This window comes from Archocentrus centrarchus, chromosome 15 (genome assembly GCF_007364275.1).
Source record: "Archocentrus centrarchus isolate MPI-CPG fArcCen1 chromosome 15, fArcCen1, whole genome shotgun sequence".
NCBI classification, from domain to species: Eukaryota; Metazoa; Chordata; class Actinopteri; order Cichliformes; family Cichlidae; genus Archocentrus; species Archocentrus centrarchus.
This window is the reverse complement of record NC_044360.1, coordinates 25,397,134-25,423,776: the sequence shown is the minus strand read 5'-3', so window position 1 is coordinate 25,423,776 and position 26,643 is coordinate 25,397,134. Positions and strand designations below refer to the sequence as shown.

At 41.3% G+C, this 26,643-nt stretch overlaps 2 protein-coding genes across 4 annotated transcripts; one reads left to right on the top strand and one right to left on the bottom strand.

Annotated features, from left to right (window-relative positions):
- Positions 1-650: 650 nt before the first annotated feature.
- Positions 651-12,613, bottom strand: LOC115792917 (poly(rC)-binding protein 3). 3 transcript variants are annotated; one of them, XM_030747549.1, is made up of 14 exons: positions 12,383-12,612; positions 11,051-11,091; positions 7,988-8,097; positions 7,790-7,813; positions 7,627-7,659; positions 7,403-7,519; positions 7,066-7,197; positions 6,483-6,611; positions 5,759-5,848; positions 5,116-5,157; positions 4,626-4,701; positions 3,649-3,701; positions 2,321-2,490; positions 651-1,987 (listed from the first exon to the last, which is right to left on the bottom strand). In XM_030747549.1, exons 3-14 carry the CDS (start codon positions 8,063-8,065, stop codon positions 1,627-1,629), a joined length of 1,305 nt encoding a protein of 434 aa, XP_030603409.1. In that variant the 5' UTR covers positions 8,066-8,097; positions 11,051-11,091; positions 12,383-12,612; the 3' UTR covers positions 651-1,626. The 3 variants fall into 3 exon arrangements, with proteins under 3 accessions (XP_030603409.1, XP_030603410.1, XP_030603411.1); XM_030747550.1 differs by lacking the exon at positions 11,051-11,091 and having other exon boundaries at positions 12,383-12,613; XM_030747551.1 differs by lacking the exons at positions 651-1,987; positions 4,626-4,701 and having other exon boundaries at positions 2,327-2,490.
- Positions 12,614-14,925: 2,312 nt separating this feature from the next.
- mocos (molybdenum cofactor sulfurase) lies at positions 14,926-24,277 on the top strand. The gene is made up of 15 exons (XM_030748346.1): positions 14,926-15,177; positions 15,260-15,349; positions 15,453-15,519; positions 15,619-16,263; positions 16,369-16,445; positions 16,583-16,782; positions 16,885-17,001; positions 17,104-17,484; positions 17,570-17,732; positions 19,451-19,532; positions 19,935-20,059; positions 23,283-23,379; positions 23,524-23,665; positions 23,753-23,857; positions 23,953-24,277. The coding sequence occupies exons 1-15, from the start codon at positions 14,937-14,939 to the stop codon at positions 24,055-24,057; spliced, it is 2,637 nt and encodes an 878-aa protein (XP_030604206.1). The 5' UTR covers positions 14,926-14,936; the 3' UTR covers positions 24,058-24,277.
- Positions 24,278-26,643: the final 2,366 nt, after the last annotated feature.

Genomic DNA, 26,643 nt, shown 5'->3' with positions numbered 1-26,643 from the left:
ACTGCGAGGTTCAGCTTTGCGTCTGTTTTCTTTCAGTAGAGTGCAGGTAGAAAAGTTTGTTTGGGCAGGAGCTCCATGCCCTCTGCCACAAACAAACTGCATCCTTAATGCTATATACCAGTTTGTGCAGAGCTGTCTTTGCACTCCTGTCAAGCTCTCCAAACTCTCTCTATATGCTGCGTCCTGCTAATGGCCTCTCTCTATTATATTCTATATTTCAACATCGCTGCTGTTTAATGTTTTACACGTACAGGCTGTGGAAGCACATTCTGTGTTTGGGAGAAAGAATAAAAGTTTATGTCTGCTAAAACAAGTGGACTATAACTTTATTAATATCAGTTTGTTTATGAGATTTGTAGCAAAGTGAAGAAAACTGAATCACACCAGAAGGCTTTGAAATCCTTAATATTTTTACAAAAAAAAAACATGAATACTAAACAGTGTATATTCTACAAAATAGCTTCAACACTGAGATATTATCCATAATTTCAGCTAAGTGGAAATGCGCAGCATATACAATTACAGCTTAAAGCCAAGAGTAAACAAGGGAAAAATCCTCAGAGTCCATGTTTATATTTATGAGTCAGAGAATAGAAAAAAAAATAGAAAACTCTTTCACCACCAACAAAATTAGAACAAAACAACCAATCTGCATTCGTAAAAAGTCCCATTTATTTCAAAGTCATTTCATCAACAAATATAATAAATCTGCATTCTTTTGGAGAGTGGGGGGTGGGAGTGAGGGGCTGAGGAGGGGAGGAGGGGAGGGGAGCCACACCAGGAGCACATGAATAAAACATTTATTAAAATAATTGACCAGCACCCCGTTTCAGACGCAGCTAGTCGAAGCCTTCCCCACTCGTCGAGGCTGGAGAATAAACAAGAAACAAGCCGGTGTACAGAACGAGTGAATGAGTTAGTTAGGCCAGTCCCTGCTTTACACGATTACTGAGGAGAAGTGAAATCCACTAGAATCCAATGTGGCTTTAAGATAATCCCATCAGAACTGCAACAGTGCAACGCAACTACAGAACACCCAAGCCTGTTAGCACTGATGAGAGCCTATAGTGAAAGAGAGGGAGGGGAATGCAACAGGAGAGTGGAGCAATCCTCATTAAAAACACTTAACACGCCGACTAATATAGTACAAAAAAAAAAAAGTTTTAACAGCCTGCTGCCAACAAAGCACCACGTCTTTTATTACTAGTTTGCATTTTCTAAGAAAATGTAGTCACACAGATAGAAAACTAAGTCAGTAATTGCATCATGGAAAACACATCTGGATAAGTCTTCGTATAAAGCTCTGAAACACGAATCCATCTGAAAAATAGTTTTTTCCTCGAATACGAGCCTGAGTTACCCACATTAATTGTTATACATGTCCGTGAGATAATACTGAGTTAATATGCACCTCTACTGCCTCTTTTAATTAATGAGAACATGTTTTGATACGACCACCCTTCCTGCCTGCCTCTGTCTGATTTATGGGAAACAAAGGTTACACAGGGAAAACTTACACACTGGTGTAAGCTGTTTTTAGGTCTATATGCTTAATAATAAATTATTTGCCATCTTTTAATTAGGTCTTATCAGTCAGCTACACTGCCTAGGCTCCAAAAGTAGGCGTCAATAAGGAGCAAACTTCTGCCGCTCTGATTTTTTGACGCCAGAGGTTGACATTTTTGCGGTGTAAGGGGATAAACCCTGTGTTAGGCTGGAAGCGGCTGCTGGGTGGACAGCCAGCACAGGGAGCGTTTTCATGCCAAGCAGGCTGGAAACGGGGACGGCATAGTGTGGGTTTTGGATGGCTGGTAAGGTGGAGGGAGAGTGAACGTTAATTGTGGTGGGGGCTGGGGTGGTGGCCGCCAGGACGGCCATAGAGGTAGCAGAAGTGGAGGCAGTGGAAGCAGACTGTGAGAAGCTCATGTTCAGGTCAACTGGGGTCGCAGAGGAAGCGGCCTGCATTGTGTATTTAGCCATCTCTAAGCTGCAGGCCGTGACGATTGGAGGGGTAGTCGAGACGGTGAAGGGTTAAGAGAAGAAAAATGGAAGAAAAAAAAAATAGGGAGGGGGGGGGAGACAAAGGAGAAGGGAGGTGAGAGAGGAGAAAACAAAAGAATCAAAGAAGGAATGTGTTAAAAAGCAGAGACAATAAGGATTTTAATGCAGTCAAGAGAACGGAGCAGTGAGTTGGAACAAATCCAGCCTCACCCTGCGCACAATATCTCTGTCCCAATATAATAGCATAGTGTTTGGCTGTCTTATCATCAGGCTGCGAGTGACGCCCTGCTGGACGTGGCTGTCCTGCGTAATGTCTTACCTGGCATTGATGAGGTACTGGGCCACACTGATGCTGGCTGGTGAACCTGTGATCGTGACTTGGCGCATGGCTGAGCCATCAGTGGCGCTGGCAATTTTGATGTGAGCTCCAGAGACCTGGCGAATCTCATTGATCTTGCTGCCCTGTCTTCCAATTATGCAGCCAATAAACTGGGAGGTGGAGATCAGAAACATGCAAATAACAAAATGGGAATGCGGGAATTAGATTTCACGACCGAATATGGGAGCAACTGCCAGGGCTGTTTTTCTGCAAAGGGAAACCACATTTCTCTTTGTTATGGTGACAACAGAAAACACATCCATGCCCATCAAATAAAACAGATGATACATAATTTATCATCACTAAAGCACTGGCTTTTATTTTTAGCAAACTGATTGGTATTTTGGCAGATACGTTTATTTGTTTTCTTGCTGAGAGTTAAATGAGAAGGCGGTATGATAGATTAGAAACAGGAGGAGGGTCCGGCCTGGCTCTGTCTGCAGTAAAAATACTGTTGATGGTAACCATTAAATTTTAAAAATGGAATGGTAACATTTTAATACGCATATGTTAAACAATCCAGTGACTCTGAACTGGATGTGAAAGAAGATGGATGGATGGATGGATGGATGGATGGGACAGTGACTTCCTGGAGTCTTCATTAGTTTCCTTCTAGACTCAAGAAAGACACTGCCTCTGCCCAAGAAATAGACGCCCATGAAAAATTACAACCTGTTGATTTTACAGTTTGGTTTAGTCATTATTAAAGTAACAAGATACAACATTAAAATACAGAATTGACAGACTAAGGAAGGATATTTCTCCCCTCAGTCTCTGCGGTAAGCTTAGCTAACAGGCTGCTGGCTTTATTTTTATGCTTAGACACCTGAGAGTTGTATCAGTCTTACTCATCCAAGCCTCAGCAAGAAAGTGTATTCGCCAAAAAAAAAAAAAAAAAAAAATTCCTCCTAAATTATTCCTACAACATAAAAGTTCTGACATGATTCAGTGCAGATGAAACTAGTATTTTCCACGTCTGAAGCAGCATAGTTAACAGACTGCAATAAAATCTTCATTGCAGTCTTCTAACGGTGGTCCGCAAACGTCTTTTCAATAATACTGCTGTAGTTTTTTGGGGGGTTTTTTGCCTTGTTATGTCACCCAAAAACAAGGACAATTTCATTTCTGCAGCTAAGTAGGTGAAACATTCGTGTCCAAACAATTCCTCATTATAGCTGTCCTCCTAGAAAGTTTTAATGAAGCCAAATGCATGGAGATTATCAGTGCAGGTTTTAGTGCCGGAAGAACACAAACAATGTAACACTTACATCATTAGGTATTGCCAGCTCTTGTGAACTTGTGGGGGCAGATGCATCCAATCCTGCAAAGTAGGACAAGGAGCGCTACCAACAGTTTGGCACTAATGGCTTCCACTTTCATAGCATGACAAGTTGGCCTACTTTGTCTAGTTTATCACTGTTACACTGCTAAATTAAGAACTAGAAAAATGGCATAGGGCAAAAAATAATCATTCTAAAGAGACAAATATACTGTATATACATATACACATAAGCAACACACATTCTGTGATCATAATTTATAATGCTACAATTAGAAAGCTACTTTATCATGTATATAAGCATCCTCCTTAAGTATTATAATGTACTGTGTTGAGTTAGTTGTGACGGAATATATGATTACGTGGGGTGGCTGAAGTCAGGGATGGTCTGGCCAAGACAGTGTTAGATTTGGAGGAGAAATGTTGTAAGAGGTGGAGGATGGGGGGTCAAGAAATTAGGATTTGTTTTTTGGAGGGGGAAACTGGGCAAATGGAGCTGAAATTTGGGGTTGATGTGAGAAATAGTGAGAAATGGTTAAATATTTACTAAACTGTAAATATTTTTTGACATTTTTCACATTTCTCTCTCAGAGAAAGCTGCTGTTTTTCCTTATATATCATTCTGTCTGCTTCAGTCTGTCGCATATTCTTTTTAGTGATAAATATTTCAGTGACTATCATTCAAGGTAAAATAAAATTTCTGGGTGGCTTAACCTTAAAAATGTACCATCCTGTTCATTACTGTTTTGTTTTTCATCTTATGATCTTGTACAAATCGATGCAAATACAATTACAAAACATATCTGGCCATTTTAGATGTATGCACATCACTGTAAAGCCACCTTCTACTCTCAAAGAAATCCTTGATCCTCACTGAAGTGACAGCAGTGTTTATGATGGTGTGATTCAAAGAGGAGTGATGACTGAGGGATAGATGGACTTCCCTGGGGAGCCATGGGTACGTACCAGGGAAGGTAGGGTTGCTCTGCCCAAGGGAAGGGAGGGGGATATGCTGCATAGCCAACTGGTGAAGCTTGGTCAACTGCAGGGTAGGAAGGAAGTTAGAGCTAACCAATCAAACTGGATTATTTCAAAGGAGCTGACAACTACAAAACAGAGCCAATCTGAAGTTCACAAACATCACACATGGTGTCAGTATCAAGAGATTCATTTCCCTCAGAAAGCATGCTGACTTCTCATAGCAGTCATCTGAAAACACAGTCACATCTCTGGCTACAAAGCTACAACTGATCATGAACTCTTCAAATCTTCATTTCCATTTCAATCAAGTGCATGCTGCTACTCTGGGTTAGTGTTAGTAATGTCAACAGATCGGGGTTATTAAAGTTTCATCTTTGCAGAGTAGGCTACATAGAGGGCGTGTTGGTGGCTTGGAAGGAGTGGGCAGGAGTAGGTCATTAGGACTGATGTCGGTCACTCAAATGAACACACTTACATCTTGATGTGCAAAAGCATACTGCCCTGGAATTGCAAAGGCCTGGAAGGAATAACAGATGAGATATGGTTACGCAACTGGGTAGTGCAGACATGCTGTAACACGTTACTTGAAAAATGCATTTGTCACAGAGTATAAAGAGTAAAGTCAGTGCAGTGAAAAGCAATTCCTTTCCCCTTTTCCATAGCTCTAATGTTTATAGATTTGATGGAATTTCATCTAAATGTCATCTGCTGTTCACTCCCCCCCCCCCCCCTTCTCTGACCATTAGCTGGAAATCCAATAACATAAACAGATGTCTGATAGGTCAGAGCAGACTCTGCCAAATTCAGGACAGCACCCGGGCAGCTTGTAGAAAACATCCGCTTTAGACACGACATCTTTCAGGTTTCACACTGGAGAGGAATTATTCATGGAAGTGCAAGTTATTCATAAATGTTTGGCTGAATGCATGTAAATATGATCACAAACCTAACAATATGAAAAGCTAATGGCTGTATAATTACACAGTTTTTCCCCTTTAGTAGTAAAAAGGCTCCCTAATGATCAGTGTAATTGGGAGATCCCACAAAATAAGATCAATTGCTACATGTATTTAAATTAGCTCGAATCACAGCTAAACAACTCCCATGTGGCTACTTACTTGTGCAGAGTGCTGTGGTGCTAATACTGCATGGGCTCCAGCAGATATGACCTTGGGACGGTAGGGAATAGTTGCTCCTTTCGGTGGAGACTGGAGACACAGTCATGCAAACCAAAAAGGAGGAAAAATTTATACACTGGTGCAGCTGAGAGAAAGAACTCTTACTGGCATTGATGCGTTTTATATCCTCTTTTATAGCACTGCCTGAATCTTTTTATACCCCATTCATCTGCTGAGAAAGTAACATAAAAGATTGGACCAAAGAAAACTGCGATACAACTGGGAGCACAGCTGAAAATAGGGAATTGGTAAGTTTTTGATCAAAATAGAAAGAGGTCAAGTGGATACTAAACCTAAATCCGAACTCAAAGCTCCTCAGAATATATTAACACCATGTGCTGCAGTGGACGGTGTGAGAAAAGTTTTAAACAGAGGTCTCAAAAGCAAAGGAGTTGTACTGTATGAACCTAAACACTGGAATTTTAACAGTGTGGAGAAAGTACTACAATATCATTTTTTATATGTTTGTTATAGAATACACACCAGGGTACACCAGACAGCCGAGGTTAAGAGCTAACACTATCAATTATCTGGGCTTTAGCTTTGAAGATGGCCTGAATTTATTACCGAATACCTTCCACTGCTCTCTAAATAAATGTGACATACTTGACTTCTAAATAGAGCCACTGAACGTGAAGATCATCTGCTGGCTGACAGTGCTTACCTCCAGCATCACAGAGCAGATGTGTCTTACACACTGAGTGATGGCCTGTGGAGTGCCGGAGATTGTGACAGCCCTCTCTGTGGAGTCCGGCAGCATGTCTCCTGCCACCTGAACCTGAGCGCCTGTGGTCTTAACATCATCAGACAACAGAAAATACAAAGGCTATTTATTGCTGAAAAGAGCACGCCATCACCCAGATTGAAATGCCGTTTCAAGCACCCCCACAAATTATCCTGAACACATTTTGACATGCAGGGAGCAGCTGCAAGCCAAATAGCAATGTGCGTTCCAATATTTGAAGAGGCGCACACAAATATTGTCCATTCAGAATGAGTATTCAGCCCCTGCTCATCCTCACAGGCATACTCAATGGGATTTTCACCCCCCCCCCCCCCCCCCCCCCCCCCCCTTTAGAAAACATACACATAGTTTCACATAGTTTAAGGGAGAGAAAAACAAGAACATTTTGACTTGAGTGTTTGATACTCAGGGTGTCGGAGCACCAGGGAGAATGTTTTCTGTCCTTGTTTGGGTGCAGAAAAACAACTTCCTGCTGGAAAATAAAAAAGAAAACGATTCCTACCTCTCGGATTTCTTTGATCTTTGAGCCTCCTTTGCCGATCAGTGAGCCACACTGGCTCCCCGGGAAAACCAGGCGAAGTGTCACAGGTGGCTTGCTTGTCACGTTGCTGTTTGTCATTGCTGTGGTAATATCCTGAGGGAGATTTAAAAAATATGTTGTTTTTCACTGTCGACTGTACAGAACATCAGCGTTATTTGACAAGTCTTTTTTTTTTTTTGTGCATGTGCATGTGTGTGTTGTCATGCAAGACTGAAGAAAAGGTTCATCCAGTGTCTTTCACACTTGTGTGATAAACAATAAAGTTGTAAGAGTTTGGTGCGTATCTGTTTTGGCGTACCTCTTCAAACTTCTGTGCAATCATGGAAAAAGCTCTAAAGATGCCCTCTGTGGGTCCTGTGATGGTGACTATTCTCTCAGGGGACGAGCCCTCTGATATGTTGATGCGAGCGCCGCTCTGGAAGCACAAGCCCACAGTTATTCCGGCTGTGATTTGATTTGATCTGCCAGACAACATGAAACTATATGTGTTTTCACATTACTGATGTCAAAGCAAACACTCACCTCCTCCCTCATTTTCTTGACTGTTTCTCCTTTCTGAAATCAGGCAGGACAACCGTCAGTTTGATTAGACGTATAAGAAGACAATAACAAGACAAACAGAAACAAAGCAGCCAAAAAAAAAAAAAAAATCAATAAATGGTGATGGATTGTAAAATAAATCTACCTTCCCAATTATGCTGCCAACTTCCTGTGGATGAAAAGATAGCAGCATTTTAGAAAGTGGCAGGACACGAGATGTTCTTTTAACCATTTTTCAGCAGGATGCAAACATTTTAAAAGCTATTACAAGACTGTTAAGCTATTACGACAAAAAAAAAAAAAATGCACTGAATAATTTGAACTATTTACACGTGTCCATTACCTTTCCGTGCATCAGCAGCCTCAGTGTCAGCGTAACATTCAAACTCCCATCTGAAGCCATTTCTTCCTTGTCAGACATTCTCTGTTTTCCCAGATGTGAAGTAAAACACTCTGCGGGGTTCAAGAAATTATCAGTGTTTCAGGTAGTTTGGGAAATCCTATGTAAACTGAATGCATACAGACTGAAGTAAACATTATCATTAGGTTTCACTACATTTTCCCCCCCTCAATTCAGGCAGTGTTTCCCATCAATCCAAGATGTTGGGGTTATCCTCACTACTCATGCTAAGACTGTTCTTCTTCTGTTTACAGTTAATTTTCCCTGAGCAGCCTGAAATATGCATCATTTCTTTTCCTCAACAAGATTTAGTTAGAAAGGGCTTTTAGGCAAAGTAAATGTTAAAAGCTTTCATGAAGTGGGTGTAAGCTGCATTACCACTGTCGAATCCATCTGTGGCTGAAATGAAGTAGACCTCAGTTTGAAATTGTTATGGATTATTACCTTAACTAGGATAAATGTAGAGTAAGTGGAAAATTCTCCAAAGACGGAACGCTCATTTTTATGCTGCTATATATTCTGGGGGATTTTTAAGTTAAATGAAGAATTATGGCCCATTGTTGCTTGTCTTCTGATCATGTAGTTGTGAGCGGGGGGAGATAAGCCTATCACTAGGTGCAATCTTCACATGGGGCTGTTTCTTTAGTTCTGGCTAAATTCAAGTTGTGTGACTCTCTTGAAGAAGATAAGATACAAAGGAAGCTGCTTGTGCTGGGGAGGCATGAGGATCAATTGGTGTGTGTGTGTGTGTGTGAGAGAGAGAGAGAGAGAGAGAGAGAGAGAGCGAGACGTGTCTTTTAATATCACACTGACACCACACAATGTTGACTGTGCTGCGGCCGCGTATCCAATTCTTTGTATTTGTAGAACAAATAAAGAATGTCTCGATGCAGTGAAGGACAGGCAGCTTATTGCACCATAACAGACAGAGAGACGACTTTAAGTCTATAAAGCACCAAGGTCACAGTGTTTATTAGATCATCATGGTTCTGAGGAGTGATTTTTCTATTTACTTTGAACACTGGGCATGATGGAGAATTTGCAGCTAATAAACAAAATAATCTAAATGGAAAAAAGGGTCATTTAACAAGAGACTGCCATGATTGTGGACAAACTTAGTGACCACTCACATGTGAGACATTAACTAAAACCTTATTTCAAATGATAGATTTACTTGCCAAGTTCTTGGGGATGTCAGAAAAAACAGGACTATAGCAGCATGCTACTGGTAAGCATGCATGAGGTGTTCCCAGTGAATGCAGTTTAAGTCAGTCCTACTCTGAGGTTTTAATGGTATGCCTAATCATAGACATCTCTCATTTCCTTATATTTTGCTTCCAAGGACCCAGACTTTCTTGTGATTTTTTTTAAGTGGTCTTAAGCAATAGTTCTCCAGGCTTTGTTTGTTTGTTTGTTTGTTGTTGTTTTTTCTTTTCCTTTTTTTTTTTTGTTTTTTTGTCAAGCCACTTAGCACTGACCTATGACTCATTCAAGCATTGAAAAAAGGCCCCTGACTCAAAGGATGAGCCAGTGTTGTGTCTGCACATAACAGACAACTTAGCAAAGAACCAATTTTAAATTGTATCTTTGGGCACTTTGTTACTAGCAGCCTGTCCCAGAAACAAACAAACACATTATTTGTTCCCATTTCTTTAGTTGGATTTCTGAAAAACACCAATGATAACAGTATGAGAGGCATAAAATTGTATTTTTGCACCAACATGGTGATTTACAAAGGGGGAGTAGCCTACAACTTGACATGATGTGCATTGTGTCCTTAAAGAAATTTAGTAAAGTGAACAAACGGAGGACAGAACAGTCTACAGCAGATGAACAGTATCAGAAAGTCATGTCCTTGAGAACTAGAGGGAAAAAATCCAGCAAAGACCTGACACAGGACCTGAGAGATGCACCTGATCCTTCAGCTGATCCATCTCCTGTTCACCGAAACCTCGTTAGAATTGGTCTCAGTGGAAGGGTGGAAGGGCTGAGGTATGGCAAATTATACAAGAACTGGACTGAAAAGCCCAGTGGCAACAGGTCTTATGAACTGAGGAAGAGATACATCACTCACAGAGGTACAACAGTGAGTATCTACAGCCAACTGTAAAACATAGTGGAGGCTCTGCATTTCAGCCAGTGGCGTTGGGGATCTTGAAATTGATAGAATTATGAACACAGAAAAGTATCATCAGATTTTGATCCACCATGTGATACCATCTGAAAAGCATCTGCCAACAGCTTAATTTTTTAGCATGACAATGATCCCAAACACACTGCCAGTGCAGTAAAAGCATACATGGACAGAAAAACACACAACAGAATCCTATCAGTCATGGATTGGCCTCCCCAGAGCCCGGACCTTAACATTACTGAAGCAGTGTGGGATCATCCTGACAGTGAACAGAACAAAAGGCAGCAACATCCAAAGAAGAGCTTTAAATGTCCTTCAGGAAGCCTGGAGAACTGTTCCTGAAGACTACTTAAAGAAATTACATAAAGCTGCCTCAGAGAGTTCAGGCTGTATTCAAGAATAAAGGTGGTCATACCAAATATTAACTTTCAAACTCATCAGAATATGTTTTTGCCTTATGTACTGTATTTCCATTATTTTTTGCACATTTCAATAAGTCACTGCACTTATTTCCCTTTTTGCTAGTAGGCTACTAGCTGGTAGCCAGTCAGCTTAATTTAGCACTAAGAATTGGCAGACTGACAAACTTCTCAATCTTTGTTTAATCATAAACAACTGAAACATAAAAACAATACACTGTGGTTAATCTGCCTGCCTCCCTCTTTTCTTTTTTGGCCAGTTGGCAGTCAACCATTGGAGCCCTCCAGGAGCTGCTGGGCCCAGTCAAGGATTTTGTGACCTTTGGACTGAAACAGGCTAAGCTAACAGACTGCAGCCTCATACATATGTACAGACGGATAACCCTTCAATGCCAAGTGTATTTCCTAAAAGTATCATTTGACCCTCCCATAGATCCCAGCTTTTATACTCACACAAACCAATAAATACAGTACTCTCTGCCGCCATTCCACACCTAGAAAAAAAGAACAATGTGATTGTGTGGGTTTGACTGAGACATGTTACCACTATTAACACAATCCAGTCAGGAGCCATCAGTTAAAACGTTGGTAATATCAGTGTGATGACAAGCAAACAAAACGGGGTTTTCCAGCAGCTGAGGGAAGCTTACAATATGCTATTGTTCTAGCACATTCCAGTGTTGATAATACCAGACTGAGCTAAAGGCCTTAATCCATACAATATCGTGAGTAAGTGGAGGGTGCCTTTTTGCTAATAAGAGACACAGCTATTCTCTCCTCTGTGTATCATTATAAAGTTCCTGTGAATACATCGAATAAAGCGCAACATCTCTTTCTAATCCTATAGGCCGGGATTTGTTTAGCTAATGCTAAGACCCTTTTGACCTATTTCTGTCACCTCTAGCACGCAGGCACCCACTCAAGACTTCCCGAACAAAACGCTGGTGCACAACAGCACCCACAGAGTCTACATGATAAAAGAGATAATCTACAGGAACTCAGCTCCCGGAACATGCAGACAGAAGTGTGCTTCAGACAATAAAAAAACAGGGTATTATCCCTTGGGGGGAAATGGAGAACAATGTCTAAGTGGATTACTTGAAGGATTTCATTTGAAAATATATTCAAAATTTGAGGTTAAAGGAAAGAATGAGGGAACATTTTGAAATTGAAACTGTAGTGATAAAATTACAGCATTTTAGGAGATTATCATATGCAATTGTCCAGTTTAGGAGCGATGCTCTTAAAAGACAATGTTTCAGATTACTTATCTTGCTTATCACAATGAGAATTCCTAACAGCATTCACTCCTTAAAAAAATCTCAAGTAATGACTATTTATAGCGTTTCGTGAGCCACCACATATCAGAATGCAAGCATGAGTCCTCTCAGTATGGCTTTCCTCCATCAACACAAAGCCTGCAGTATTGGAGATTCATCACATGTCTGGTTTAATGTGTTAATTAATTCAAGCCCAAACTATCTCTTAGGGGAACGGTGCAACAAAACGCATTTACAGCACAACGCAGAGTACAGGAAAACAAGCATCTCAAATTATCTCATCCTAATGGGAGTCAGGAGTAGTGCATTAAAACAAAGCCTCTCATTATTCAGCTTCCATTAAAAAGTCCAGAACCAACAACTTCAGCTTTCTTTCTGGCTAAAACCCCAAGGTTACTGTAGTATGCAACAAAAAAATTCTGTTCAGTGAGCAGTCACTGCCTTGTATTTGTAGGTCAGTGAGAGGCCTGTAATGCATCAAGAATGAGTGGTATAAAGTACTGACCTTATATACAAAATACAGGCTCCTTGTTCTTATTTCTGGTATTCAGAAAAAATGTCGTTTTAGTTTGTAGTCCGTGCTCAACGTATGACCCTTTGTTGTCAGTTATCCACAGAGTGGACAGATGGCTCCCTGTGCCCTCAGACCGGCTGGAGCGGAGGCTGGCTTTGCTATTAGTCCCTCAGCTTAGCCCAAGATAAGCCCCTACGCAGGGCAAGTGAACCCGCATCTCTTGCCTAATTCTCCCTGTCACAGTCACCAAAGAGGCGTTCCTCCACATGGAGATCCACAAGCTGAAGCGGCCTGAGGGCAGGGCAAAGAGGCTCTTCGGCTGGACAGTGTCCAGCAAAGATAGAACCAGCTACAGTTACACCACAACAAAAAGGCCCGGGAAGGTCTACCCTTTTGCAGTCATCAAAAAAAAAAAAAAAAAAAAAAACTGTGAGGAGAAGCTTTGTTAACCAATGTTGGTTTGTGTCTAACAACTCTGTGTGACTGCTGTGTTTTTCATTAGATTTTCTGAGAGCTTCCTGCCAGCACAGGGCCAGATTTTCTCTCAAAATAAATCTCCTCGTAAGAAATCGGTGCTTTGTACAAGGAACTCAACTAATTGAGGGCTGGAAAGGACAATGTGGCGTTTATGGTATTTAGTGATGTTAAGCACAATGTCTTCATGGGGGGGCTCCCCCTCCCTCCCCCTTATGGCCTCTGCCCTCCCCCACAACAAACCCTTCTGCCCTTGTAATGAGGCCATACTGGATACAATACAGCCCTTCTGCACAGAAAAATGTATTCAGCTGCGCCCCAAAATTGTGAAGGAAATGAATCAGTGAAGCATAAGTGGCATATTTAATTACTATTCAGTGCGTTGCACGGAGACAATGATGGCTGCTGCGAGCCTCATGGCTGTCTATCAGATATGTAAGCAGACATTCACTTCTCAGCTGTGATTTCAATTCAACTTCCAAGTTGCACTTCTGTGAATAAAAGAATAAATATCCTTGTGAGAGCAGACGAATGAAGACTGTCTGTAAGTGTGGATATTTTGACTTTCTTCGCTGTTTAGGAGACCTTTTATGAGAGTTCAGAGGTTAGAGGTTAAGCAGCAAACGTAAGTAAAAGTTTAACCAGTTATGTTCAGCAGGGTGTCTTTTTGTGTCTAAACTGCAAACAGAATCAGAAGCACAAGAGAAGCATCAAACCTTTCAAGGGCATAGCATGTGACACAGTGTGTGACAGCTATTTCTATCCTTTCAGAGACCGTGAGATGATCTGGCATTTCATGCCAATCACTTGTGACTAATTTCTTCTCCCTCATGTACCTTGTCTGTCAACTAGATTAAAGAGTCGGGGATTAGATGTAATTGGATTACAGCGGAGTGATTACTTAGGCCTGTTGGTGTAATCAGTTACAGTTACTGAAAGCAGAGTAGATATCAAAAATGAGGATACTCACATTATACAGTGGTTACCTGAATGGAAAAAACTGGCTGAAGGATAAAACATACACATTGTTCTTTCATTATTTTCTGTGGCTTCCTAGTTCTACGGCTATCCCACCTTAGAGCAATCATTACACCGGATTATTGTGAACTAATCAATATTTTTAATCAGTCACTTCTGATGAATGGCCTTCTTTGTGCACCCTGTTAGTCAGTGAGGCTAGGAGTCAGGCGATATGTAAGGGTTACTAAGAAGCAATTTCTCATGCTTGTTACTGAAAGCAGTGATTCCAAATGTCTTGGAAGGAATTTTAATGCCTGTAAAGGATGAATACACATGAATGTTTGGGAGGTTATTAGCACCTGTGAAATTTTCATGTCTGCTAGCCTGACACAACCCACTCAAAGATCTGATGCATCCCCCATGTTTGAAAATGACATCTATAGATTATGTGTCAGTGTAGCTCTCTCATCAGCTGCCAAAGCATATGTACGTGCATAATGCATGTATTTCAAAATGGCGGTTTCATTTACATCAACAAGCAGCGCCTTTTTAAGATGAGGAGAAAATATCACACCGTATGGGATGTGGTAAATAATATTTGATTTGATAATTAACAAAGTTGCTGTAATAAAATGTGCTCTGTCTTACCTTTTGGTTTTAATCCCGCAGCGTCATCTGCTTAACAGCAAAACACATATATAATTACATATTATAAAACATATAGTTTTATTGTAATTTATTATAAGCATACAGCTGCATGATTTTGATTACCCCATTCACATCCACAAAAAACGAAAAAACAAAAACAAAAACAAAAACTGGGGGTAAATTTTACACTACATGAAATGTCAGCAAAACTTGGCCAACCGCGAACGTGAGGGTTAAAAAATAAATAAATAAATAAAGGCGAGTCACGTGACTACAGTACAGCTAAGCAGTTTTCAGTGAGCAACATGCTTCGTGGTTTCTTGTCAATCCTCTGTCCAGTGCAATAATAAATAGTAATTACAATAATAATAATAATAATAATAATAAAACATCTGATGTGTCAGCCTGTCTGCCTAAACAGTCTTAAGCACCAGGACTACAAATGGGCGATGACTACAAATGGATGACTACAGTAGCTCAGCGGCAGTCCGCCGGACTTTGGACCTTCACAGAGCCGATCAGTGCCCTACGGGACAGCGGCTGTGTTGAAATACGGAAAGCAGCAGCAGTCCTGCTGTGTTTTGTTGTCATGATGGATTTCCACAAACTTTGCACCTTTGAAACTTTTCAGCAGGTCTCGGGGCGCTACGGTTATGGAAGAAACTTCCGAGACGTGATCGAGCAGGAGTTCACGCGGATTAAAGGTAATGATTGTGTTCAGTCCTGAGCCGCAGTAGTGACGAGACCACTGGCTGTAAACACTTGCTGCTCCTCTGCTGTAAACAGGGGTAACATACCTGGATCATGCAGCAGCTGCTTTGTATCCTGAGTCTCTGCTTAGGGACTACTGCCGGGACATTTCAAGCAATGTGTACGGTGAGACAAGTCACATAAAATCCTACCAAGTGTTACTGCTATGTGGTTATTTTTTACTGAGCCATGAAATTTAAAACATTGCCTCTTTGTTTTTCCCCAATAGGAAACCCCCACAGCTATAACCCCAGCAGCAGATTGACACATGACACAGTGGAGCGGGTCAGGTACAGGTAAAGTCTATGCATGCTCTCAGAAGCCTTCATAATGGGCCAGCGACTCCTTCAAATGGTACTTTGCTGGAATAAATGAGTAAAAACACTTTCTTACAGGGTATTGCAGCATTTTAACACCACCCCTGAGGAGTACTCTGTGATTTTCACTTCTGGTTGTACAGCCGCTCTTAAATTAGTGGCTGAGAGCTTTCCCTGGAGGTCGCATACAGAGAGCCAAGCAGGGAGTCACTTCTGCTACCTCACAGACAGCCATACCTCTGTAGTTGGCATGAGAGGACTGACTTCTGGCCGGGGGGTGGTTACTCTGCCTGTCTCCCCGCAGGAATTGGAAAGCAGAGCAAAGGATGAAGCTCAAGTTGAAGATGTTATTTGCCAGACACCGCACCTCTTCTGCTACCCAGCACAGAGCAACTTCTCTGGGAGGAAGTATCCCCTTAGCCATGTGAAAGGCATCCAGGCGAGACGCCTTTACCCAGCATGTGCCCACCAAGGCCGCTGGTTTGTGCTTCTCGATGCAGCCTCTCATGTCAGTTGTTCGCCTCTAAGCCTACAGGACTGCCCTGCTGATTTCATTCCCATCTCTTTCTACAAGATATTTGGCTTCCCTACAGGCCTGGGGGCCCTTCTTGTCCGTAACGACGCAGCAGACATACTAAAAAAGACTTATTTCGGAGGTGGCACAGCAGCAGCTTACCTTTCTGGAGAAGATTATTATGTACAGGCGGCAAACATTTCTGACAGGTAAAGCATTCTCCAAGCCCTGTCGAACGCTAGACAGTCTCTGAGAACTCACTGTTCTGAGCATCTGTAATCTGAAATGCAATGCTTTCTCTCTCCCTGATAAAGATTTGAAGATGGCACTGTCTCCTTCTTGGACATCATTGGTTTAAATCATGCATTTGAAGCTCTTTACAGAATCACAGGTACTGTCACGGAGCATGTTGAGTCAATAAATGTGTTATTTAATAGCAAAATCATAATGCATGTGCAGGTTGTTTATAATCTGCTCCAGGTTAAAAACAGCAGCCCTCCACCTTCCTTTATTTCTTTTTCCTTTCAGGGGGCATGCACAACATCCAACAGCACACGTTCGGCCTGGCACGATACACTTACATGCTGCTGTCAAGTCTTTGCCATGGCAACGGGAGACCAGTGGCTCACATATACACCGAAGGCCAGTTTGACAGTCCAATCACACAGGGCGCAATCCTGAACTTCAACCTAATGGATTCAAATGGACAGATAATTGGCTATTCACGGGTGCATATAGAAAATAGGATTTACTACTATTTCATAAGAGTCTAATAATTATATGTTTATGAACAGGAAATTAAATAATTGCAAATGGTCTGTCACTCATAGGTCGACAGAATGGCCAGTCTGTACAATATTCACGTGCGTACAGGTTGCTTCTGCAACACGGGGGCCTGTCAGTCCTTCCTTGGGATCACCAGTCAGCAGATGAAGAGGAACCTGCAGGTGAGAGATGAAAGACTAAGAAAATTGTCAAAGTCTGTTAAGGCCACGTGTAGGTAGAATAAAACGTCTCTCTGTCTCCTGCTCTCTCGCTCTCTCTTCAAGGCCGGCCACGTCTGCGGAGACAACATCGACCTAGTAGACGGCCAGCCGACCGGATCTGTTCGAGTGTCCTTCGGCTACATGTCAACGTTTGAAGACTGTCAAAAGTTCCTGAATTTTGTGGCAGAGTGCTTCGTAGAGAAACCCGTCACAGTAGACCAAGAGAGGCTACAGAAGTTAAAAAGTGCTGCTGCAGCATCAGAGGGCTCCAATGACTCTCCTTCAATCAAAATTACTAATGGAAAAGTATGTAAAGGAGATGAAAAGAAGCTCACAGAAGCATCACTGATGGGATTTGGACTGAGAGACTCAAACAGCCATGGGGAAGCTTATACTCTGACCAACATGTTCATTTATCCCATCAAATCTTGTGGAGCGTGTGAGGTTTGAGCCCCTTATCTTTTGTCTTTCTTGTCTGCCTTTTCCTCTTCACTCTACCTGTTTTGATTTGACCCTGATCTTCATGCAGGTCCATGACTGGCCAATAGGCCCACTGGGTTTACTGTATGACAGAGGCTGGATGGTGGTGAATGGAAACGGCGTTTGCCTGAGTCAGAAGAGAGAACCCCGTTTATGCCTCATTCGCCCACAAGTCCACATTCACTCCAACAAATTGCTCCTGCAGGCATCAGGTCAGATACTCAGTCCATAACTCACTGGAAAGAATTTTAAAACATATTATCTATCTATCTATCTATCTATCTATCTATCTATCTATCTATCTATCTATCTATCTATCTATCTATCTATCTATCTATCTAGATAGATAGATAGATAGATAGATAGATAGATAGATAGATAGATAGATAGATAGATAGATAGATAGATAGATTAAAGGAACACTAAAAAATTAAAGGAACACTAAAAAAAACATTAGATCTCAATGGAAAAAAAAATCATGCTGCATATCTATACTGATATGGACTGGGTAATGTGTTAGCAATGAAAGGATGCCACATAGTTTGATGGAAATTAAAATTATCAGCCTACAGAGGGCTGAATTCAGACACTCCAAAAATCAAAGTGAAAAAATGATGCAGCAGGTTAGTCCATTTTGCTGATTTCACTGCAGCAACTCAAAATGGTACTCAGTAGTTTGTGTGGCCCCCACGTGTTTGAGTGCATGGTTGACAATGTCGGAGCTCCTAATGAGACGACAGATGGTGTCCTGGGGAATCTCCTCCAAAATCTGGACCAGGGCATCACTGAGCTCCTGGACAGTCTGAGGTGCAACCTGGCAGGATCAGATGGACTGAAACATAATGCCCCAGAGGTGTTCTATTAGATTTTGTCAGGTGAGCGTGGGGGCCAGTCAGTGGTCTCAATTCCTTCATCCTCCTGCATACTCTGACCACTTGAAGCTGGACATTATCGTGCACCAGGAGAAACCCAGGACCCAGTGCACCAGTGTAGGGTCTGACAGTTGGTCCAAGGATTTGCCCTTGGAGTTAGGGTGCCAGTGCCTAGCTTATAGAGGTTCATGCGTCTCTCCATGGATATGCCTCCACCGACCATCAATGACCCACCACCAAACCGATCATGCTGAACAATGTTACAGGCAGCATAATGTTCTCTACAGCTTCTTCAGACCCTTTCATGTCTGTCACACGTGTTCAGGGTGAACTCCACGGTGCCAGAAAGAGAGCACAGGGCCAACTAGAGGGCATCAGGAAGTCAGGTCACCCTCATGAAGTCTGTTTCTGAGTGTTTGGTCAGAGACATTCACACCAGTGGCCTGCTGGAGGTCGTTTTGTAGCTCTGGCAGTGCTCGTCCTGTTCCTCCTTGCACAAAGAAGCAGATACCCGTCCTGCTGATGGGTTAAGGACCTTCTACGGCGCTGTTCAGCTCTTTTAGAGTAGCTGCCTGTCTCCTGGAATCTTCTCCATGCTCTTCAGACTGTGCTGGGAGACACAGCAAAACTTCTGGCGATGGCATGAATTGCTGTGCCATCCTGGAGGAGTTGGACTACCTGTCAACATCTGTAGGGTCCAGGTATCGCCTCATGCTACCAGTAGTGACAATGACCCTAGCTTAATATAAAACTAGAGAAAAATAATTAGAAAAGATGAGGAGGGAAAAATGTGAGTGGCCTCCACCTGTAAAACCATTCCTGTTTCGGGGGTTGTCTCATTGTTCCCCTTCTAGTGCACCTGCTGTTAATTTTATTAACACCAAAGCAGCTGAAACTGATTAACAACCCCCTCTGCTACTTAACTAAGTCTAATTGACTTGATGCTAAACTCTGATTAATATTGTTCCTTTAATTTTTTTTTTTTTTTTACCCAGTTACTCTGATTTTGTCCTGTAAAGTTCATAAAGAACTTATTTTTTTCTTCAATTGCCCTACAGGGATGGATACCATTTCTGTTCCCCTGGAAAACGACAATCAGTCGCACACAGGGGTGTGTCACAGTAAAGTTTGTGGTGACAGGTGAGCTGGCAGTGTTTAAGACATCTGAAAAGCATGAGCTGCAGGAAATACTGTGACACGTGTCATTTGTTCCATGTTTTTCTTTCGTGTCAACACTTTCCCTACCTGCGTTGTTCTTTATGCTGCCTCTCCTTTGTGGATGGCAATGTAAGGCCTTCCTCTCCCAGCTTCTTATGAAATTCCTGCTGCTTACCATTTTTAGGGGGAAAAACAAACAATGGAGCAGGAGATGATATTAATCTCCTCTGACAGATCCCCACATGACGAGTCACAAGCTTTAAAAAAAAAAAACATTCACCCAGTGATTCTACGATTAGATGTCGCACCAAATAGTAAGCAGCATCAAAACTCTGTAGATTTCCCCCGGGGCTCTCCTGAATATAATCTTCCTCCTTCCCCAAGGGTGGAGACTGTCGACTGTGGGAACGAGGCTGCATCATGGCTTTCAGACTTCCTTGGACAGCCATGCCGCCTGATAAAACAAAGGCCTGATTTCACCCGAGAAATGAAGAAAAGGCCTAGTGGAGGTACCAATATAAGCATTTCACCTGTTTTGCCTTGCCTTTCTCTGTTTGCTCTGGGTTTATATGTAATACAGTACACAAGCAATGTGACCTTGCATTCGGTAATGCTGGCAACATCTTTTTCTCTGGCTCTGTTTAAGAGCATCAGATTGTAACCTGAAAGGCTGTGAAAATACTACGTATGGCAGTGATTCTCAACCATGGATATCTATACCTCATTTAGACTAGAAAATATAATTTGATTACAAGCAAACATAGATCAAAATTATCCTGTTATGTTCATTTCCACCTCTATATTTTCCTCTTGGGCTCTATTAGGTCAGCTTTGCATGATTCACAGTTCAAAATAATCTTTATTTATGTTACACTGGGCTTTGGTGCAGACATTCTTAGCCAGCTTTCTTCTGATTGGCTGCCCCATTGTAAACAGAAGTTTTGATCCGCAGGTAGTTGAGGCTTTTAAAGATATCCCCTCGTTCATACTACATGAAACTCCCCCATTCAGAGCAACAGCCAAAGCATCTGAGCAGTCTGAAGCCTCAGCTTTTGGCTCATAAGCATTTCTTGTGCATATACTGAGCTTATTGTTTGAAATTTTGGGCATATTTAATTTGAGCATCCACCATTGTAACTCTATACATGACAGAAAATAAGTACTAGATAATTGATTGTAAGATGAAAAGTTGTGACTAGTTGTAAAATCAGTCGATTTAAAGTAGTTATCTAAAAAATAGTGCATAACCAATTAAATAGTTGAATGTAATAATTAAATGGTTGACATAACTAAAGTAATGGACTAAATAATGAATAAACTATGAAAAAAACAGTCTAATGAAGTTATTTGGAACATGCTGGTGTCAGTGGACTGGTACTTGAGTCAATCTAAAACATATGTATGTATGTATACATGGATAGATAGAGAGAGGTAGGTTTAGTTGTGATGGCTAATATGAATTACATTGTGAAAGTGGACTTTGAGCATGGAGAGCCCGGGATTGGAATGGAAAGCCTAAGGCTATGAGGAAATACTTTACACTTTTGCATGTATACAAGGGTCAGCTTGGGTCTGTGTGACGCAAATTTCATCATCAGAGCGTGAACCGGAGGTTCTGTGCGGACCTCAGAGTAACTCCCACTTTGTTATGAACAAATGGACTTGTAGGTGTTGCCACTGTCCTGCCTTATGCTCCCTTGGGGATGTATGCACACAGCTGCAGACACCACAGTTGTTCTCATCGTGCTACTTTGAAATGCACTGAGAGTAGCCATGTGAAGTCGGTGCCCTTGTACTGTGGTGTTTTTTTGAGCTTGTGTGAAACTACAACAAATTAGGACATCTCAGCCTCGCCTGTGCGAGTCTCAAAAATATCCTGGCTCTTTTTCCCAATTTATTTTCCTTTTGATTTTTCAAGACAGATCTTATATGGTGCAATTGTATGTCTGTATACCAGAGCAGACATTTAAAAGGGGGGATATGAAATATACAGTGTACAGTGTTTCTGGGTTGATCAGTTCTTTCTCCAGTCTTTTGTCCATTTTTCCCATTTGTCTTCCAGGTGTCCTTCTTGATGTCTTAGTTTGTGTGTTAGTTTTTCCATTTTTTATATATATCTTTAATATGTCTCAAAGTATTGGTCCTTTATTGGTGGCTCCACCTTTACCCAGATCCGTGTTATAGCTTTTTTTTAAAACTTGCTATCAGTAAGAGGTTGATTAAATATATGTCTCTCTTTCCTGTAACTCCTTCCTTAAGATAGCTTTTCTGGGGATCGTCTAGCCAAGTATCCGTTTTGTCAGCCACATATCATTTCCCAGAATGCATTTAGCCTTTGGCAACTCCAGAATATGTGTGTGTGTGTGTGTGTGTGTGTCCAGTGTTATGGACCCCACGTTCACTCCAGCATTTCTGTGTTCTCTTTAGCTGTTTACTTTTTAGCCTTGGTGTAATGAAAATATTGCACAAGTTTTTCCAGGCTAACTCCCTCCAGGGTTCTCGAACTGGGGGTTGTATGGTGAGCGATACATATTCGCCAATCTTCATCCCCTATCTCATCCTCTACATCCTTCTCCCATTTCTCCTTTACATACTTTGCTATATGTTTCTCGGTGGACTCGAATGGTTGATATAGTAATGAGATTATTCTAACATTTTTGTTTTTGTAGGCTTTACTTATGATTTCTATAACTTTGTTGCCCTGGAGGGGTCCGCGTGGATTTTCTTCCTATCGTAGTCTCTTGACTGTAGGTATCTATGGATGTCATTGTTTTCCAACAACTATACAGTTCTAAAGTTGTGAAATATGCTGACACAGGGAGATGTAGTCGATCATTGTTTGCTAGGGCTCCCCCACACTATTCTATGTCACTGAAATGAGCCCTTTGATCCCCTTGTGGTGTTGGTGCCTTTATGGAGCATTTCCTGTATCATACAGACTGTCCAAAAAGTTTGTGCTTCAGTTTCGGTGAATGATATTTCAGACTGGCATCTATTAATGCACGTAGTTTATGCAGCTTGCTAGTATTAGTAGATATCTTAGCACTGTGCCCTCTCATTTAAACATGTCACTACTGCCATGTGCAGAGTCTGGAAACATTGGCTGAGATGACAGCGGCTATATCCATCTTTTATATACAGTCTATGGTTCAGTCCAATGTGAAATATCACCACTGATGATGTCATCCAGGATATTAATCTCAGGTTTTAGTCCATTCTGTACAGAGCCACAAGAAACTTGATGCAACTTCTTTTGCAGCCTGAGGAGAGTTCCTCATGTCAAGTGAAGTTTTACTGAAATCTTTAATATTTGTAGCCGTGTTAGGCCTTAACTGGCAATGTCACAAATAAATAAGCAGGACAGCAATTTTGCATTCAGAGAAACTCTTATTTATGTATTTAGATGTATTAATATGTTGCAGTATAACATTATAGCACATTTTTTGTGGCTGCTCTTTCTTGGGTACAGCTTCTGCAGCTGTCACTGAATTGTAGATTTTTTGATTTTTAAGAACAGTTCAAGGACACAGCGATAGGAATTTTTATCCATATAAACCTGCACTAATTCTTTTATGTTGAATTGTGAGTGTACATTTTGATCCGTATCAAGATTTGCTTACATTTTCCACCCTCTTTTTTAAATCCTCAGTCATCAAACTTTTTTTTAAAGATTGTGTAAATCAAAATGTTTCCCTCAAGTCACCGTGGTAATATGAAGTTGTTCTCTTCTAGCTGCCACCTCCACATCGCTCTCTCTGGTAAATGAAGCTCAGTATCTGATGATCAACCGTGCCAGCGTGGAGCTCATTCAGAACCTAATGAGCAGCAGGTTTGAACACATGGCATGTTATTCAAAATACACATGGCTCCAGTCAAATATTCAGGATGCGTTGATGTCTGTACATTTGCATCACAGTGGGTCATTTACACAGCACGGCAAGCTAACGTGCAATTTCCACATTTCCTTTCTCAGGCAGGACGATTCTGGGGGCGATCAGCTCCTCGACACACAGAGTGTCATTAGTCGCTTCCGGGCCAATTTAGTCATCGCTGGTGTAGAACCGTTTGAGGAGGATAATTGGTCACACTTGATTATTGGCAGTACTCGATTCATGGTGAGCTGACACTTTGAAATAAATGATGAAATCTTCAACTGCAGATTTGTCCAAAATGAATGTGCTCCCTCTGTGATTAACCTAAAGGTTGCGGGACATTGTGGAAGATGTCATATGGTTGGAGTAGACCAAGATACAGGAACCAAAACAAAAGAGCCGCTAATGTCTCTGTCTGCTTACCGCAGCGGGAAGGTCAGTCCGAAGCAATTACTGCACTGTCATGTAGATGCTTTGTGTGTGTGTGTGTGTGTGTGTGTGTGTGTGCTCAAACCTTTTTTTTCTTTTAGGTGACCTTTGGTGTTTACCTGACCCATCAGCTAACAGAGGTCTCCACTGCAGCCAACGTCCTCTCTGTCGGTTCCCTCATACAGCCCGATCCAAACTGTTCTTAAAGCAGTCATCTGCAGCATCCTCTTAATTTATTTGGGCGACATGTCTGGTCCTAAGAGGCCATTTCTCCACTGCGCATCCTAAATATCACCTGTCAAACACTGACAGAGTTACTGTAGATGCTGCTCTTTTCTTTGTGTAACCTGAGTGATCCTCTCAAGTGTCCTTTTCATGCCACATTATTCAGACTTTTAGGTATTTGTGACAGGAAATGCATGCTATTTTGGGATTTTTCATTTTTTAATGTAAAGATGAAATAAAAAATACACTGCTGTCACAACTAACTTTATTGTTGAGTGAATACAAAGCAAAGCAAGTCCCCCCCCCCAGTGGAAATGTGCACACTTACAAACCCAGTCCCAGAAAAGTTGAGATGCTGTGTAAAACCAAAAAAAAAACTAAAAAAAACTGAATGCAGTCACCTCCACTGTAAACCAATTTTCTTCTCAATAGCCATCCCTTGCAGACAAATGAAAAGAAAGTGGACTGTGCTCACAGCCAGAGCTGTGTGCTCGAGATGACCATATTCATGGAGCCAAAAGTAGGAAAAACTGACTGAAAAGGAATGTTTTGCTCCCTCTGAAGCCTCAGCTTTTGGCTCATAGAGATAACTTCATAACTTCAGCATACACCCACCTCAATATTTGAAACTTTGGCCATGTGTAATTATGAGCGTCCACCACTCTTAACAGTTTTTCTTTTAAATAACTGCATTTAAATCATGGAGTGTCTTCATCTCTGAATCAGCTTTCACTAAAGCAGCTACTGCAGCCTCTCAGATGCTCTTCAGAGAGGTGTGCTGTCTCAGTGACAGTACACAGTGAACTACTTGGATGCAGTGCAGTAATAGCAGCCCATGTCTTTATGTAGTTCAGTTGTATTTATATAGAGCCAGTCAACAACAACTGTCATCATAAGACCAAGGTTTAACCAGAGAGCCCTCCAATAAAGCAGAGAGAAATGTGACTCAGTGCTGGTTGTGTTTCAGCATCCTTTACCTTGGCCATTGGCCATGCCTCTCAGTACTGAGGCAGATCGCAGTGGACGCTGGAGGTGAAGAGGTTTGTGGTAGATTCACATTTATAGATTGATTTATTTTAAGTCTTTTTCAGTTCTGTTGAATTTTCACCTACCATCGTAACAAAAGGCTGATTGTCAGGGGGTCATACTCAGTAGTATACTGTTTCAAGTGTATTAGGTTGCGTCTGTCTGAGAGACATTTTTTTTGACTGTCACTTTTTCCTTTTCTTTTCGGGGATTGCCCAAGGGAATGCTGCACCTTAATGTAAGGTGTCGATCACTTTAGGCTTCATTACATCTACTCTCCCTCATTATCATTATCATTTATGTCATGTGTAGCTGGAAAACAGGCATATAGAAATAATGATAAAGTCAAAATGTGCCACTGATTGTGCATGCAGCGTAGTCTCAATGTGCCACTGTCATCTGATCCAGAACATGTCAGGTTTGATGTATTGACCCCAAATCATATTAACCTTCCAGACAGTTCTTCCTCTGTTTAGTCCCATGGAGCTTTTTATTGCCATTTGTTCCAAACACACCACTGCTGCCAGAAATCTAAAACATATTTCTCCTTGTAGTATAAAAATCTCACAGACTCTCAGTGTTCAGTACATGCTCTTACGGTGCCACTGGCGTTTTTAGTGTGCATATTTTTTTTATTTTTACATTTTATTAATCACTTTTAAGGCATTTTCAATAGTATTTCTTTAAAAAATGTTATAGAAGATTTCAAGCCAATGTTAATTTCATGCAATTAGGACAGGATGTATGTATTTCTTGAGGGGCAGTAAGGTTATATATCTCGGTCGGGAGAAATTATATCTTCTTTTTACAGTTAAATTCACATTGATATTTAAGGACAAACACCCCCCTCCCTCCCCCAATAATTAAACAATAATTGAATGGTGATGTCAATAATTATTATGGTACTTAACAGTAATTAAAGTATGGGAATGCAATCATTTAAGCCACTGAAATAGTATTTTTTGCACCAACAACGTGATTCCCAAAGAGCTATTAGCTGATCTCAGCATGGTGTTTAGACTGCCCTTTAATAATTTGAGGAAACTGAACAATCGGAGGACAAAAGAAGGCCTGAAAAACTAAAACAGATGAACACTACCTGAAAGTCATGTCCTTAAGAAACAGGAAAAACTCTAGCAAAGACACAGGACCTGAGAGATGCATCTGGCCCTTCAGTTGATCCATCTACTGTTCACTGACACCTCATCAGAAATGGTCTCAGTGGAAGGGCGGCTGTGAAGAAGCCATTCTTAAAGAAACAGGGAGAATCAGAATCAGAATCAGAAGGTTTTTATTGCCATATGGGTGAACAGGTTCACAGCATTAGGAAATTACTTCGTGCTTACAGAAAAAACAAATAAGTATAAAAACTATAAGACAATATACAAGTATACAAATTGCAAATATACAGAGATATTAGAGCTATAACTATATCACAATATTACAAAATTACAAAATATACAGTGCAGAGACTAATTAAAAGATAAAAGAATGTAAACTATATTCCACTAATATGTACATCAGTGCAATCAGACAGGTGC

Coding starts and splice junctions, on each gene's coding strand:
- LOC115792917 (XM_030747550.1), bottom strand. CDS start 8,065: ATGTCTGACAAGGAAGAAATGGCTTCAGATGGGAGTTTGAATGTTACG. Junction 7,520..7,626: donor TCAAGAAAATGAGGGAGGAG/GTGAGTGTTTGC, acceptor TTGTGCTTCCAG/AGCGGCGCTCGCATCAACAT. Junction 6,612..7,065: donor AGATCAAAGAAATCCGAGAG/GTAGGAATCGTT, acceptor GATGATGTTAAG/ACCACAGGCGCTCAGGTTCA.
- mocos (XM_030748346.1), top strand. CDS start 14,937: ATGACTACAGTAGCTCAGCGGCAGTCCGCCGGACTTTGGACCTTCACA. Junction 17,002..17,103: donor AGATGAAGAGGAACCTGCAG/GTGAGAGATGAA, acceptor TCTCTCTTCAAG/GCCGGCCACGTCTGCGGAGA. Junction 17,733..19,450: donor ATTGCTCCTGCAGGCATCAG/GTCAGATACTCA, acceptor ATTGCCCTACAG/GGATGGATACCATTTCTGTT.